Source organism: Geotrypetes seraphini, chromosome 3 (genome assembly GCF_902459505.1).
Source record: "Geotrypetes seraphini chromosome 3, aGeoSer1.1, whole genome shotgun sequence".
NCBI lineage: Eukaryota > Metazoa > Chordata > Amphibia > Gymnophiona > Dermophiidae > Geotrypetes > Geotrypetes seraphini.
This window is the reverse complement of record NC_047086.1, coordinates 387,324,421-387,341,053: the sequence shown is the minus strand read 5'-3', so window position 1 is coordinate 387,341,053 and position 16,633 is coordinate 387,324,421. Positions and strand designations below refer to the sequence as shown.

Genomic DNA, 16,633 nt, shown 5'->3' with positions numbered 1-16,633 from the left:
TGAAATTTAGGCAAAGTATTAACAGTTTTTTTTTTCATTGAGCATAGGAGAATTTTTACAGACGAGGTTTTTGTTTAAGAGAAAATAATCCACACTGTTAATTTCCAAAATTGTCTCAACCCTGGCATAGCTACATTTTGAAAGGCCTCTCTCAAAAGTATTTTGTATCTTAACGCTCCACCATCAGAACTCCTTTGCAAAGAAACAACTTCAGCATGCTTAACCAATATTTTAGGTCAACTATACTTCTCCATCCTGATTCATGGGTTTAGGACACTTGAATTCGGTTATTCGTGAGTTTCTAAACCCATACCCACCCCCACCTCCTGAACGCCTCATAAAACACCCAAACCCAGCCCCACTGCGTTACCATGACTCAAAACGCAGGCAACAAGTGACTCGGTTGGCTCCTTCCTGCGCACAACCACGAAGCCCCGCTCTAACAGCCTCAATTCTCCCAGGACCGTCACAATGTCCGGCCACAGTCCCCCCAGGCCTTCGTCACTCTAACGGTCTCATGTCTCACCTCCCACAAAGCCCCCCAGACAGCCACAGCACCCGCCCACTTGCCAGTTTCGCGCTCCCAGCCAGGTTTCTTAGCGCCAGTGCCCCAGCCAATCAGCGGCTGCCTTGGTCTTGGCCTCTCCGCAGCACTAGGTGGGCGCAGCCAGTGGCGAGAAGGGTCTTCGCCGCTGTCACGCCAACCCACCGCCGAGCCAGACAATAGGCATCATCCTTGTGAGGGGAGGGGAAGTCCGGTGTCTTTTCGATGCTGCCCCGCTTCACCCTTCACCCGCTAGACCACCAGGTAAGCTGTATAGAGGGAGGTGGGGAAGAGGTCCAGGAGGCAGGCAGGGGTGGGTCAGAGCTAGCCCTACAAGTTTTTCATGTTTTCTCGATATTCACGGGCCTGCTCTGCCCTAACCCCTATGAATATTGAGGGGGAAGTGATTTGGCATTAATTTTTGTATGGAGTGATATCCGAACTGTTTAAGAGTAGGATATCTAACTATTTACCATCTAGATCCCTGCGCTCTGAAAATTTAGCCTTACTTAAAACAATATGTTGAGACCAGTAAAAAGGTTTTCTACTGTGCGGGGGTCAAATTGTGGAACTCACTTGTTAGTCAGTTACGAAAAATGTTGCGACAAGGGCAATTTTAGAAAATTACTCAAAACGCAGCTGTTTGTAAATGCATTTTTTTTAAGATACTGATTTTTTTTAGTGATTGTTTTGGCTGAATAATTTCTGTATGACTTTCTGAGGATTACTTGCTTATATTTGTCTGATCTTATTGGTTTTATTTAAGTATGTATGTATAGATATGTAAACCGTTTAGGTTTAAACGGTATAAAAATTTTTAAAATAAATAAATAGATCCCTTCACTGGAAGTATGATGTAAAAATTGTCTTTGCCAGTTAAATGACCGCCAAGCATGATCTAGAGCAGTGGTTCCCAACCCTGTCCTGGAGGACCACCAGGCCAATTGGGTTTTCAGGCTAGCCCTAATGAATATGCATGAGAGAGATTTGCATATAATGGAAGTGAGAGGCATGCAAATCTGCTCCATGCATATTCATTAGGGCTAGCCTGAAAACCCGATTGGCATGGTGGTCCTGCAGGACAGGGTTGGGAACCACTGATCTAGAGAGGTCGGAAGAGAATTCATTTATTTGAATTTGCATTTTGGCAAGAAACAGAACATCAAAATAAAAATTTTAAAAATGGTAGAATTTTCAGATCCAGAGATTGCTAAAATTCAAACATGCTATATATTTTCTGTGTCGCCTATGGTTGTTCTTAACAGAAAGGACTTCTTTTCTCGTAGCCCTTACCTCCATCTCCAATAGAGAATACCTTCATCTGGCTTGCAGTACATGAAGATGGCATTAGCATCTTGGAATACAGCTCCTTGGTAAGATAACAGAGCCTGCTTCTGCTTTTTACCTATCCATGCTCAACAGTAAATGTATGCAGTTATTTCCACCATGTCCAGGCCAGTAGGTTAAGGAAAATGACTAGAAGAAAGGGCACTTAGCAGTTGAAAGAAAATGAATCGCTTTAGGTAGACTTTTGAAAAGGGGCTGTATTTTCTGTTTATGGCTTTTGTGGTGCTTCATGCAGAATATGAAGTACAGTGGTGCCTCACACAACGAACTTAATTCGTTCCAGGAGCAAGTTTGTTATGCGAAAAGTTTGTTATGTGAAACGCGTTAAGCGCAGTGACTAACGACTGCCTGCAGTGCCTGCGCGGAAGGATGCAATACATCGGCAGCGATCGTGGAAGCTCGGGCGACTTCGTTGTGTGAAACGAAGTTCGTTGTATGAATCATGACATGAAGTTCGTTGTGTGCAGCGTTCGCTGTGCGAGGCGTTCTTTATGCGAGGCACCACTGTATATTAAATATTTCTTCTGTATTTTTGAGTGACTTATTAAAGGCTTTAAAACTCAAAGCATTGTCCAAAACCCAGAACTCCTTTCCTTCTCTTTTGTTTCTTACACTGGTGACAGTACGCAGTAAGTAACCACATGCTGACTGCGTTGTGCGCAGTCCACAAGGTATGAAGTTAGTACATGAATTTGTTTTTGCACCGCACTACGTAGGAGCCCTCACGTCTGCTCAGCTGTTACTGCTGATTCCAGTTTTTATCCAGTTGTTATCCATCAGGTTTTGTTTGGTTTTTTTTGACACACTCTAGGACCCCTGAGGAACAAGTGTTCCTTCGAAACACGGACTGTGTCGGGGCTGGGTTCATCAACCCTTTTGGATACAAACTGTTTGATGATTATATATATATATATATTTTTTTATGACTGTTCATTAAAGACATGGGGCTCCTTTTATGAAGCTGCGTTGACGGTTTAACACGCGTAATAGCGCGCGCTAATTTGCCGGCCATGCTGGCCGCTACCGCCGCCTCTTGAGCAGGCGGTAGTTTTTCAGCTAGCACAGGGGTTAGTGCGCATTAAAAGTTGCGTGCGATAAAGCCGCTAACGTGGCTTCGTAAAAGGAGCCCTTGATATCTTGCACATCATCACTGCAGTTTTTTCCTTTGTCTTTTGTTAGTACATGAATTAGCATGATTATACTGTATTCCCCATAGTCACACTGGTAAGACAGTGTGTACCAATTCATATATATATTTTTTTAATGTTTTATTAGAAATTTGAAAAGAAATACAAACTAGAGGCCTGCACAGGACTGGGGATCGCGGGAATCCCCCCTAACCCACGGGACTCCCACGGGGACCCCCCTCTAGCCAACGGGACTCCCACAGGGATGGAAGGCTTTGAAAGCAGGGTTCATCCATATAATATAATGGACAAGTCAGCCTTAGTAAAGAGGGCGTTTATAAGTTAATTACCTGAACAGAAAACAAAAAAAGGTTTCCACCAAAGAGATTCCACAAGGAAAACAGCAGCGCAAACACAAAAGAAACTGTGGAATTGATGATCCTGTCAGAAATAATTGCTGCTTTTTATGGGGACGGGTGGGGATGGAGGTAATTTCTTGCGGGGATGGGTGGGGATGGAGAGGATCCTGGCGGGGACGGGCGGGGGTGGGTGGGATTTCTGTCCCCGCGCAACTCTCTAATACAAACACCAAAAGTGGATATCAGCACAAACAAAAATGCCATATGCAACAGCTCAGCAAAACAATTGCCACCAGCAAAAAAATTCAAAATGCATCCTTAAACAGAGATATCCTCACCAATATGCTCCCCACATCCCACCCCCACCTGCATTAATCAGAAACACACCACATATGACAACCCCCTGTTGTTTCTACAGGAAGTCGTCCCAATAACAATCCCCCCTCGAATGTCCCTCCCCCCCAAGACAGTAAACTTAAGTCAAATATTCCACCTTGTCCATAATCAAAGACCAGGTTCGTACAGAAAGGAAATACAGTGGTACCTTGGATTACGAGCATAATCCGTTCCAGGAGCATGCTCGTAATCCAAAATGCTCATTTATCAAAGCGAGTTTCCCCATAGGAAATAATGGAAACTCGCTTTGATACGTTCCCACCCCCCGAGGCCAGCGGCACTGCTCTATCCCCTCCCCCCACAAGAACCGGCATTGCCCCCCCTGCGATCCAGCACCCCCCTCCCCCCGCGATCCGGCACCCCCCCCGCCGCGATTCGGCACCCCCCTGCAATCCAGCACCCCTGCCGTGATTCGGCACCCCCCCCCCGCTGCAATCTGAAGTCCCCCACACCCACCCGAACCCGCTTCTTACTGTCTTCTGGGCCTCGGCACCGACACCGGCAGGTCCTGTGCATTGGTGCCAGTGCCCGAAGATCGGCCTCCTCTTCTTGCTGGGCCTTGAGCATCTGCGCATGCTCAAGGCCTGCGAGTTCACGCTCTCTCCAAGATCTCCGAGAATCTCGGAGAGAGCGTGAACTCGCAGGCCTTGAGCATGCGCAGATGCTCAAGGCCCAGCAAGAAGAGGAGGCCGATCTTCGGGCACCGGCACCAACGCACAGGACGTGCCGGTGCCCAGGCCCAGATGACAGTAAGAAGCGGCAGGGGGGTGTGCCCAATCGCAGCAGGGGGAGGGGGGTGCCGGATCGCGGGGGACGCCGCTCACAAATCGAGGCACGCTCGGTTTCCAAGGCGCCGATTTTGCGAATGTTTTGCTCGTCTTGCAAAACACTCGCAAACCGGTGCACTCATAAACCGAGGTACCACTGTATTGTCCATGGCGTTTTGCAAAAGAAAGCTCCATTGCACAAATAGTTTGCAACTTCAGAGACCAGTCCAACATAATAGGAGGCTCCGTCCTCTTCCAATGATTAGCTATCAACATTTGGCTGCAGCTAATCCCCATCGGCAGAGCTTAGTCTGCCAGGTACCAATTCATATCCTAATAGTTTGACACACTTTAGTAAAAGGTCCCCTTAGGGCTCCTTTTACAAACGCTAGCCACTACCACCTCCTTTTGAGCAGGCGGTAGATTTTCGGCTAGCGCGCACTAATCCGGTGCGTGCGTTAAAAACGCTAGCGCACCTTTGTAAAAGGAGCTCTTAGTGTCTAGCATCCTTGCTCTCTTGTTCATTTGTTTGCAGTTCTTCAGAATGGACAACTAAATCAAATCCATATGAAAACTGCATACACAACAGTTGCATGCTCTCATTCCAGCTATCACCAGCTTGCTTCTTCTGCTCACCACTCAGTGCCTGCCTACGTCATTAGGGTCATTTATTGTGCTGCTTACATGCTGTGTATAAGACAAGCTAGCAGGGTTTAGGTTTAATAGGACTTAATATATCTCCCTTCCTGAGAAGCATGGTGGTGGTGTACAATTTAAAATTAAAGATCAAGAAAAAGAAAAAAAGAACTTCAGTCTATCAATATGAGGCAAAGGAGAGATAAAAGCAGGAAAGTTGTGCCATCCAGAGCTGCGAATCCAGTTCCTACCAATCAGTGAATGCCCTTTTTCCCCCCCAATTCTTTATTCATTTTTCCAACTTGCATCACGTACACAATATTACATCAGGTAAAATTTGTATACAGCACTCAAATTTCTTTCTTATATCATCTTAAATACATAAATTTATACCCTCCCCACCCATCCTTCCCACAAATAATTTAATCAAAAATAGCATATAAATATTATATTCCTATCTATTAATTAAATCTTTAATAGAACTTTATACCATCCCTCCTCCCCCTAAATATAAATGTACTTTCAGTAGAAAATGATGTCTAATCATTGCAGTGAATACCTTTTGAAACAGAAATATCTTCTGTCAAATCTTAAACTTTGGGAAAGACTGTTCTCCAGAGACAAGCAGGGGAGATGCGTGTACACAGTGTTGGTGAATTCTTAGACTGATCCTGCGTGTCGGTGCTCTCCCCTAGCTACAGTAAGCCTCTGGCTTACTGGGCATGTGCAGGGAGTCGGGACTTCCGCCTTCCGTAACCCCTCCCTTGTCTAGTCAGCTTCTTTCTTAGCCATTCATGACAGGTCACAGCTCTCTCCTCTCTCACACATCAAATTATTTAGATTTTTTTAAAAAAAAAAAACAACTCACTGAACTATCGAAAAAAAACAACAACCCAGGAATACCAATGAACCAAACGTCTTTAAGGAAATGAGCTTTCTGAGAAGACAAATTCAGCAAAACATCTCCGACACTGGGGGCTCCTTTTACTAAGCTGCGCGTGCTAAATTGCCACGCACGTTAGACGCTAACGCCAGCATTGAGCTGGCGTTAGTTCTAGCCGCGTAGCGCGGGTTTAGCGCGCGCTAAAAACGCTATCGCAGCTTAGTAAAAGGAGTCCTAGGTCTGTGAATAAACCGATCGGTCAGCTCAATCAGCTGTTTCCAAAATCATCACAGCTTTTGCGTCAGCAGTATGACTTCTCTGCTCCCGCCAGCCACGATGAAGGCTCCCTGCCCCCAGGGCCCAGTTTTGGATTGCTGGGGAAGGTTACATGCCGCTCCCCAACATCCTCAAATTGGAGTAGACTGTCAGAGCCCATTAGAACCTCACACAGCAGTGACCGCACTGCAACCACCAAAGGCTCCACCCCTTCACCACTGGCTAACGCGATGCCGGTAACGAGAGGGTTTCCTCACAATGCCTCGGACCGTCTTCAATCAAAGAAAAAGGCTCCCGGAAGCCCCATCTCGGCCTTGCGATCCTCCCAGCCATCTGTCAAACAGACTATAGCTTCAAAAGGTTAAGGGGCCCAAATTATCAAAAACTACCCCACCCCAGTTGATGAAGCCCTGTACATAGCTACAGTTTTCCTGATACTACCAATATTTATGCAAAGAATAGCATTCATGCCCATGCACAAAGAGCTGCATTGCATATACAGTACATGAGTGCTGATATTTTTTTCACTCGCCAAAAACTATCAGCTGCCAGAACAGACCTGTCTATACATGCTTCTGGCATGCTGTCCCATGTTAGAGCACATTTTTTGCACCCAATTTATTTGTTTACTTTTGGATAACTGCATTGGGGTACAAATTTTTATCCTAGTACTGTATATACTCGAATATAAACTGAAATATTTAGGCCAAAAAATGTCCTCAGAATGGGTGTCACAGCTTATATTCATATCAGCGCTGACCCGCCCCTCTCCCAAACCTGTTGCAGGCCTCTTCTGGGCTTGCTGTGAGACCTGGTGGTCCAGCGGTGGCCGGGACAGGAGGGATCCCTCCCGCCTCCTGTCCCAGGCGATTCTAAGAATTTTTACCTTCTTCCCCGCTTACCTTTTCTATCCCTGGTGGTTCAGCAGTGAATTGCGGCAGCTAGCGGCTCTGCATGGGCAGGAGCAATCTTCCTTCGCTCCTGCCCATGCAGAGCCGCTGATTGGCTGCCGTGAACTCGTGGCAGCCAATCAGCTAGTGGCTCTGCATGGGCGGGAGCAAAGGAAGGTCGCTCCTGCCGCGATTCACCACTGGACCATCAGGGATAGTAGAGGTAGCACGGGGGAGGTGGGAGGGAGGTAAAAGTTCTTAAAATCGGCTGGGACAAGGAGGCAGGAGGGATCCCCTCTAAAAAAATATTTAGAACGCCCTATTCTAAAAAATATATTTTTAAAATTTATTAACAGGTGCTTGGCACATGGAAAATGCAAAATTACCACAAAACACTTTAACGTATTGTATGACGAGATCTCTTTATGCATAGAGATATTTGGTTAAGAGCTTTTGTACTGGGTACAAAATAAATTGCCCTTTTTTTCTAGAATTTATTTAAATGCATTGAGTTGGAATCTGGTTTACAAGAAAAGCTTTGTTTTCTTCCTGTTCACACATTTTTAGTGCTTCTCTTATGCTTAGCAGCTAATGTTTTGCCTTTTCTCTGCTTTTCTGTTCGATTCTAAGTGTGCTGTAATCACTTACCTGCACAAAAGCCTGATGACTTTCGGTGGTTATCGAGATGACTTTATGCTGGTCTTCAGCAGCTGCCATACAAAGGAGAAGCCAAACGAAAAGCTGCTTTTTACCATGGCAAAGCCAAAGGTTGGTATATGGGCATGCCACTGAAATGCCCATTAAGTTAAGCTCAAAGGTACAGGACACAACAGCACCCACTGTTTTTAGGGAAGTAGTAATTATTAACCACGTCAGTCATTTATAGAAAAAGCAGTCTGAGACCTACAGCAAAGTTTTATATAATGCGCTGTGTTTTATTCTTCGAATAATCTTCTATAGGGTCTCCAAACTTGAGAAACAAAATTACAATTTGGAAAGGTAAAGGAAAGAAAGTAATAGTGTGCCAAGGGCTTCTAAGGACCTCTTTGAAATTTTGCTTTTGAGAAAAGTATGTATTTCTTGGCTTAAATAAATTGAGAGCCCAGTATATAGCCAGTGGCTATCAGCATTTTGTTGATCACCGCTGTGTGGTGGTTAGTGGCGTAGCAGTTAGAGCTACAGCCACCCTGAGGTTGTGGGTTGAACCCTGCGCTGTTCCTTGTTACCCTGGGCAAGTCACTTAATCCTCCACTGCCCCAGATACTTTAGATAGAAACATGATGGCAGATAAAAGCCTAATGGCCCATCTAGTCTGCCCTTCCGCACCATCCATTATCTTCTCATCTCCCAAGAGATCTCGCATGGCTGTCCTATGCTATCTTGAATTCAGATACATTCTTCGTCTCCACCACCTCCAATGGGAGACCATTCCACACATCTTTCACCCTTTCTCTAAAGAAGTATTTTTTTACATTACTCCTGAACCTATCACCTCTTAACTTTATTCTATGCCCTCTCCTTTCAGAATTTTCCTTAATTTAGAAAAGACTCACCTCCTGTACATTAACGCCATAGAGATATTTAAGCGTCTTTATCACCCCCTCTCTCCTGTCTTTCTTCTAGAATATACATATTAAGTTCTCTAAGTCTGTCCCCATACGATTTATGACAAAAGTCACTAACCTTATAGCAGCCCTCTGGACCGACTCCATTCTATTTATATCTTTTTGTAGGTAGGGTCTCCAAAATTGCACACAGTATTTCAAATGGGGCCTCACCAAAGACTTATACAATGGCATTATCACCTCCCTTTTCCTACTGACCATTCCTCTCTTTATGCACCCAAGTATCTTCCTGGCTTTGACAGTCACCTTTTCTACCTGTTTTGCCACCTTGAGATCATCAGACACATTTACCCCCAAGTCCCGCTGGGAGAGATAGGGAAAATGCCTGAGTACCTGATTGTAAACCTTGTCCAAGCGGTTTATGAAATCTCAATTCAAATCCAGGCCGTGTCTAATAATAATAATAATAACAGCTTATATACCGCAGTACCATGAAGTTCTATGCGGTTTACAAAAGATTAAGCAAAGGTATAAATTGATTGACTTCAAGAGGGGTGGAAGAAAGAGAATTAATAGGACAGGAAAATCATTGTTGAGAAAAAAGTGATCAATAGGACAAGTTAGAAACATAGAAATAGACGGCAGATAAGGGCCACGGCCCATCAAGTCTGCCCACTCTAATGGGGGGGAGAGAGATGAATGGATCAATTGTCTAGATCAGGGGTGTCAAAGTCCCTCCTCGAGGGCCGTAATCCAGTCGGGTTTTCAGGATTTCCCCCATGAATATGCATTGAAAGCAGTGCATGCACATAGATCTCATGCATATTCATTGGGGAAATCCTGAAAACCCGACTGGATTCCGGCCCTCGAGGACCGACTTTGACACCTGTGGTCTAGATGCTTTAGGAACAACAGGTGTGTTTTTAGACGTTTCCTAAATTCCTCATAAGTAGTGGGCGAACGCAATTGTTCTAGGTTTTTACCCCATGCTGCTGCTTGGTGTGAGAGAAGGTGTTCATGGTGTTTTTTTCAGTTTGCAACCTCTCCCTGGGGGGGGGGCAACGAAATTGGAACGAGAGCTTCTCTTGTGTCTGTTGGCTGAGAAGGAGAAAAGGTCAGTAGTGGATTTAGGGGCGAGTCCGTATAATGCTTTAAAGCAAAAACAGGCAAATTTGAACTTTACGCGTGCCGCCATCGGCAGCCAATGCAGCTGCCGGTAGTAAGGTGTCACGTGGTCAAATTTCGCTGGCTAGCATGTAGCCAGTTAAGCACGGCATTCAGCAGTTAACCAGCTATAGGTTACCGCATAAAGGATCCCCTTTTACAAAGCCAAGGTAGTGATTCCTGCATAACAAATGCAACACAGCCCATTTAATTCCTATGGGCTTCGTAGCAGTTGATGCTCCGGGAATTGCTACCGCAGCTTTGTAAAAGGGGCCCCCAAAGACAGGACTGACTTTTATGCAGTCCTGTTTATGCCGTTACTCTGGCCAGTTACGTGCTGACTGTGCCCCCCAAACTCTCCCAAACACCAGTTTTTAGTATGGTGCTAACCGGTTATTTTCAGTGACAGCTAAGTGCCACTGAAAATTAGTATTCAGGCCTGATTTAACCAGCGAGGAGACATATATGGCTGGTTAAATCATATCATATAACTAGCACTCTTATAATTGATAGTAGTAGGGGTTATTCTATACCAATACCAAAATTCAGGGATAGTCTCTTATTTTATCCCTTATACTATAACACCCTTCAGAAGTTTTCAAGATCCTCAGAAACACCACTTTGTGTTCAATAAAATTTCATTACACAAAATCTTTATGTGTTATATCGTCATAGGATGATACCTGTTGAATGTGAAAGTATTATCTATATTTAAGGACAAAAAACACAGACAAAAAAAAAAAAATATATATATATATATATAAAATATTTATTTAATTATATTTATCTAAAACCTTTGATCCTATGATGATATAACACATAAAGCTTTTGTGTAAAGAAATTCTATTGAACACAAAGTGGCGTTTCTGAGGATCTTGGAAACTTCTGAAGGGTGTTATAGTATAAGGGATAATATAAGAGACTATCCCTGAATTTTGGTATTGGTTAAATCATATTGTATATCAACCCCCCCAAATGTTAAATAGATACTCTTTAATGCAGTGCCTTTCCACTATAAGGGTTGGAAGCCATTGGCAGATCCCCACTTTTCTTTCCTCAATGCACATGCTTCTCTGAAGCAGCTGTTCAGTTTTCTTCCAGCAGCATGTGACTCTTGATGAGTTTGATCTGTATGGTGCCCAAACTTCCTTGCTATTCTCATCAGTTTGGGCATCGTGGAGATAGTTATGTGACACAGGCACTAACATTTACATGCCCATCTGTGCACATATGTGCAAGTATCTCTGAAACATAGGTAACACATGTTTTTTAAGCGTCTCTCCAGACCGGCACGGCTCACTGATGGGTAATAGCTCACCATGACCAGCAGGAGGAGACTGAGACAAACTATTGGCTGTAGTAAAAGTGGGCTGTGCAGTCCCAAGTACACTCAGTCTGTTCTCAGTCTCCAGCAAGTGGAGGTGGTAAGCTTGTGCAGTCGTCCCTGGTTTAGTGTAGGGCTGTTGGAATTTGGTTGGTGGCCCTCTGGTCCCCATCTCTGTTGCTGGACTGAGCTTGGGGGGACCCTTTCAGGGGTCCGTCCGACCTCGGGGGTGTCACACTCAACGGGCTGAGCCTCTTCCCCCATTTCCCCCACCTCCTGAAAATATTTTCTGTAGAGGTACCTCAGCTGTAAGTCTTGCCACCGATACCGGCAAGGCATATGGCTTAGAGAGCCGTGGTGTCCCTTCAAATAAAGTTTAAAAAATAAAATCCTAAAGCAGTGCCAGTCTGAAGGGAAGCCTTCAATTAACTTTTATTGATAACCAGCACATTTTTCTTTAGCTTAATCGTTTTAGCTTAGATCAGCAGTCTCAAACTCGCGGTCCACAGACCGCATGCGGCCCTCCAGGTGCTATTTTGCAGCCCGCAGTCCGGACGCGATGATCAACTGCTCCCTTGCTGCAGTTGATTCTTCCAGTCAAAGCTGCGGCTGGCGACTGCTCCTCACGCCATCCACACCAGCATTTCTCTTCCCCCTTCCCTTCCTTGTGGAGCAGCAGCGTGTCTGGCCGGCTCCCTTGCTCAGTTCAAAGCCGCGGGTGGCGGCTCCTCGCGCAATTCACTCCTGCATCGGAAGTCTCTCTGACGTCACAACATCAGAGAGGCTTCTGATGCAGACGCGGATCTCACCAGAAGCCGCCACCCGCGGCTTTGAACGGAACGATCGACTGAGCAAGGAAGCCGGCCAGACACGCTGCTGCTCCACAAGGAAGGGAACGGAAGGGGAGGGGAAAGAGAAATGCTTCTGCTGCATCGGAAAGGGGGACCCTAGGGAAATGCTGCTGCTGCACAGGGAAAGGGAGAGGGAGGGAAGGGGGAAGAGAAATGCCTCTGCTGCACAGGAAAGGGGGAAGGGAAATGCTGCTGCTGCTGCACAGGGAAAGGGAGGGGGAGGGAAGGGTGAAAAGAGAAATGCTTCTGCTGCACAGGAAAGGGGGAAGGGAAATGCTGCTTCTGTTGCTGCTGCACCCAATTGGAGAAAGAGAGGGAGGGAAGGAAGGAGAAGGAAGACAAAGGAGAGGAGAGGAACAAGAGATGCCAAGTTCATGGGAGGGAGGGAAGGAAAGGAGATACCAGACCATGGAGGGGGAGGGAATGATGCCAGGGCATGGGGGGAGGGAAGGAGACAGATGCCAGACCAGGGGAAGAGAGGGAGGGAGAGAAAGGAAGGAAAGAGATGTCAGACCATGGAAATAGGACGGAAGAAAAGAGAGATAGGAAGGGAAGGGAAGACATGGAAACGTAGATTTTTGAAAAGAAAGCAGAAAAATTGAATATTAAGTTAATGCCAAAGATGGATGCAAGGCAGAAAGTGAAGATGGAGAGAAAAACAGTCAAAGGACAAGAATGGCCTGGAAACATAGTTAAAAACACAGAAAAATAAAGTCAACAGACAACAAAGGTATGGAAAATGATTTTATTTTCAATATAGTGATTGAAATGTGTCAGTTTTGAGAAAGAAAAGATATTAAACTTTAAATGTGAGGGCTGCAGAAAAAATAGAGTACTTGGAGGGCCGCAGAAAAAAATAGTTAATTTCTTATTAAAGAAATGACAATTTTGCATAAGGTAAAACTCTTTATAGTTTATATATCTTTCCTTTTAACTGTTAAAGGAAAGTTTTATAAACTATAAAGAGTTTTACCTCATGCAAAATTGTCATTTATTTAATAAGACATTAACTATTTTTTCTGCGGCCCTCCAAGTACCTACAAATCCAAAATGTGGCCCCACAAAGGGTTTGAGTTTGAGACCATTGGCTTAGATCAACGTGCATAGATGCATATATGAGAGCTACACCAATATTCTATAAAAGAATGTAAGCGCCTATTTTATAGAATATGCACCAATCACGTGCCTTCCAAGCACCTATATATAGGCACACAGTTATAGAATTGCCCTCCGCATGAGTAAAAGTTACTGGAAGCAAGCCGTGCTAAGCTAAACAGATGGCTGTCCTGGAGGAGGTGCTGCAGGGAAAGTATGCAGACATTAACAAATCTAATCTAATCTGGTATTTGTGCATCGCACTAAGCCTACAAAGGTTCAAGGCGACTTACAGAACAGAAAAGGAGAACTGTTTAGTACACTGAAGAGTAGCTAAGATAAACATTACAATACACTGACAGACTGAAGAAGCTGGGGCTGTTCTCCCTGGAAAAGCGGAGACTCAGAGGAGATATGATAGAGACCTTCAAGATCCTGAGGGGCATCGAAAAGGTTGACAAAGACAGATTTTTCAATTTGAAAGAAACCACAAGAACAAGGGGTCACTCGATGAAATTGAAGGGGGACAGGTTTAAAACAAACGCAAGGAAGTACTTTTTCACACAGAGGGTGGTGGACACATGGAACACCCTTCCGGAGGCCGTGATAAGAAATAGCACAGTACAGGGTTTCAAGGATGACCTGGATAGGTTCCTGGAAGACAAAGGGATTGAGGGGTACAGATAAGAGCAGTGGAAGGTTTAGAGATAAGTGTAGAGGTAGGCAATAAAATTAGTCAGGGACCGCTGACCAGGCAATATGCCTGATGGGCCGCCGCGTGAGCGGACCGCTGGGCTGGATGGACCTCTGGTCTGCCCCGGCGGAGGCGACTACTTATGTACTTATGTACTAGGATGCACTATATATTAAGACCTTTGGGAATTCTCAAGGAAGAGAATGCCATTCTGTGTAGAGAAAGAGGTAGTTTGGTCGTGCTCAGAGGAGCCGCGGGAGCATTTAGAGGTCTAGAGTAGAGCATTTAGAGGTCTAGAGTAGAGCAAGAAAGTTAATATGATATGATAAATGATGTCATGAGGTGGAATGGAGTCTTACAGTCATTAACTGGTATTTAGCTTAGTACTTGGTTCCAGGATGGTAATAAAATGAAAAGATCGGCATTGAAGAGCATAGGGCTTAGTTGTTGAAAGAGTATATGGAGTCGAAAAGAAGGGTCTTTAGTTTCTTATGAAACATGGTGTAGTTAGGTTCAGTTCTGACGGTTCTTGTGAGGTTGTTCCAAGTTTTCACATCTGTGAATGTGAACACTGAGTGAAATATGTGTTTGTAATTGAAGTTTTTTGTTGTGGGAACGGTTCAATTGTTTCTTGTCAAAATTTCTGCGTGAAGCTTCCTCCGATGCCAGAGGGCAGGCTTCCGGCTCAGTCACAGGATGCGCATAGGAGCCGCTGCCCGCAGCTTTGTGCAGAGAAACGACTGTGTCTGGAAGGAGGAGGGAGCCGGCCAGAAGAAGGAAAACACCCGCCAGAGGGAGGCACATACTTAGGGCACAGAATGGAGAGAGAGGGGTGCATTAGGACATGGGAGGGAGGGAGCACAAACTTTGGACTAATGATCGCAGGAAGGAGGGAGGGGGCATGAACTTGGGACACAGAATGGAGGGAGGGAGGGGAGCATGAGCCATAGAATGGAAGAATGGAGGGAGTGAGGGAAAGAGATTCTGAGGGGAGGGAATAGAAAGGGAGAATTGGGTGTCTGAGTGAGAGGGAAAGAGATGGTGTACATGGGGAGATAAAGAAAGAGGAGAATTGTTGGGCATAGGGAGGGAGAGAATTGGACATGGTGGTGGGAGAGGAGTGAGGCAGAGATGCATGGGGAAGAGAGAGATGAGAGGGAGTAATGTTGGATGTGATGGTGGTGGAGAGGGAACAGTGGGATGGATGGAAAAGGTTGCAAAATGGGTCTCAAGGAGGTAGAGAAGGTGGGAAGAATACTAGGATCCGAGTTACATACAAATTCAACTTAAGAACAGTTTAAAAAACGGAACCCGTTCTTAACCCAGGGACTGCCTGTATAGTCATTACTTAGAATTCAACTTAGTTTGATATGAGGTCTGCTTCCAGTAATTTGTATTCTTGTTAGTTCTCTGACAGTCATATCACATAGGACGTAATTTGTCAAGGCTTTTCTTCCGGCATGCAGATTGGGAAAAAAAAATCTCTCAAAACCTTCTGCTTTACAGAATTTTTATTCCCCCCCCCCCTTCCGATTACAGGTTCTGGAGATCACACTGCTCATTGCCAGTTACATTAATGCTTTCCATCAGCAGAAGGGAGCAGCTCATCACCTCTCTGCTCCAGCGCTACTCTCTGGCCAGCTGGAAGAACAGAAAACAAAGCAGATGGGGAGTCAGCCGCTTCTTGCCAACAACAGACCAACCAAAGGTCCAACCTTATTATAAACAGAGGACAAACACTTTGCAGTGTCTCTCGTGTAGCATCAAATGCTGGCATGTTGTGACAGACTGCGTGAATCAAGTGAGCCTTACCTGTTGACCTCCAGAAAACAGGGGACTCAGTACCCAGACATCACACGTGCTGCTTTGTCCATACATGGACAAGTGTGTTTCCACTAAGCCTTTGCTTTTTTATCATTTAATGGAAAACAGTTTTTATTGAACAAATAGAAGAAGTACTAAACCATCAGAGGTACAAGAACTGTTCAAAAAATATATACCAACAGCCCCAATTCCCCCCCTTCCATATCCAACCCTTCTCCACACAACACCAAAGTGCACTGTCCCACTGTCCCCACTACAACAAAAATGCAAGATACGCAAAGATAAAGGGCATCTGCCCCACAAAACCAAGTGGATGGACAGAAGTACAGTGACAGAGCTTTTTTTATGATTTAAATCAGTGGTTCCCAAACCTGTCCTGGGGGACCCCCAGCCAGTCAGCTTTTCAAGATATCCCTAATGAATATGCATGAGAGAGATTTGCATACCTGTCACTTCCATTATATGCAAATCTCTCTCATGCATATTCATTAGGGATATCTTGAAAAGCTGACTGGCTAGGGGTCCCCCAGGACAGGTTTGGGAATCATTGATTTAAATGAATCATACAGTATAAGGACCAAAGCCACAACATTATATTCTTCTGTAACAAATCAAAATCTCAGTGTAGAGAGGTTAGTTTTCAAAGGCTTAGGCTCCTTTTATGCAGATAAAAATAGTTAATCTAAAGTGAAATTTTAACCACCAGAAAGAGCACATATACTTTTAGTCACATGGAAAAAGGTATTCTGGAAAGGGAAGCTGCATTTTGGTGGCATATTTAGAAACTGTAGGGCCAATATGAGGGCCATTTTTAAAGTAAGAATCGTTTTGTTGTAAATTAAATAATTTATTGTAACTCAAAAACATTCTAATTACAGTGAAAATATGTCT

The 16,633-nt window shown here is 44.7% G+C and overlaps 1 protein-coding gene across 6 annotated transcripts in view; it reads left to right on the top strand.

Moving 5' to 3' along the window:
* Positions 1-16,141, top strand: part of PLEKHH2 (pleckstrin homology, MyTH4 and FERM domain containing H2) — a 217,748-nt gene extending 201,607 nt beyond the window's left edge. For all 6 annotated transcript variants that reach the window (XM_033939575.1, XM_033939574.1, XM_033939576.1 and 3 more), the window contains 3 exons: positions 1,831-1,917; positions 7,856-7,993; positions 15,458-16,141. In XM_033939575.1, coding sequence (XP_033795466.1) covers positions 1,831-1,917; positions 7,856-7,993; positions 15,458-15,643 — 411 coding nt within the window. In that variant the 3' untranslated portion in view covers positions 15,644-16,141. The remainder of the gene's footprint in view (positions 1-1,830; positions 1,918-7,855; positions 7,994-15,457) is intronic.
* Positions 16,142-16,633: the final 492 nt, after the last annotated feature.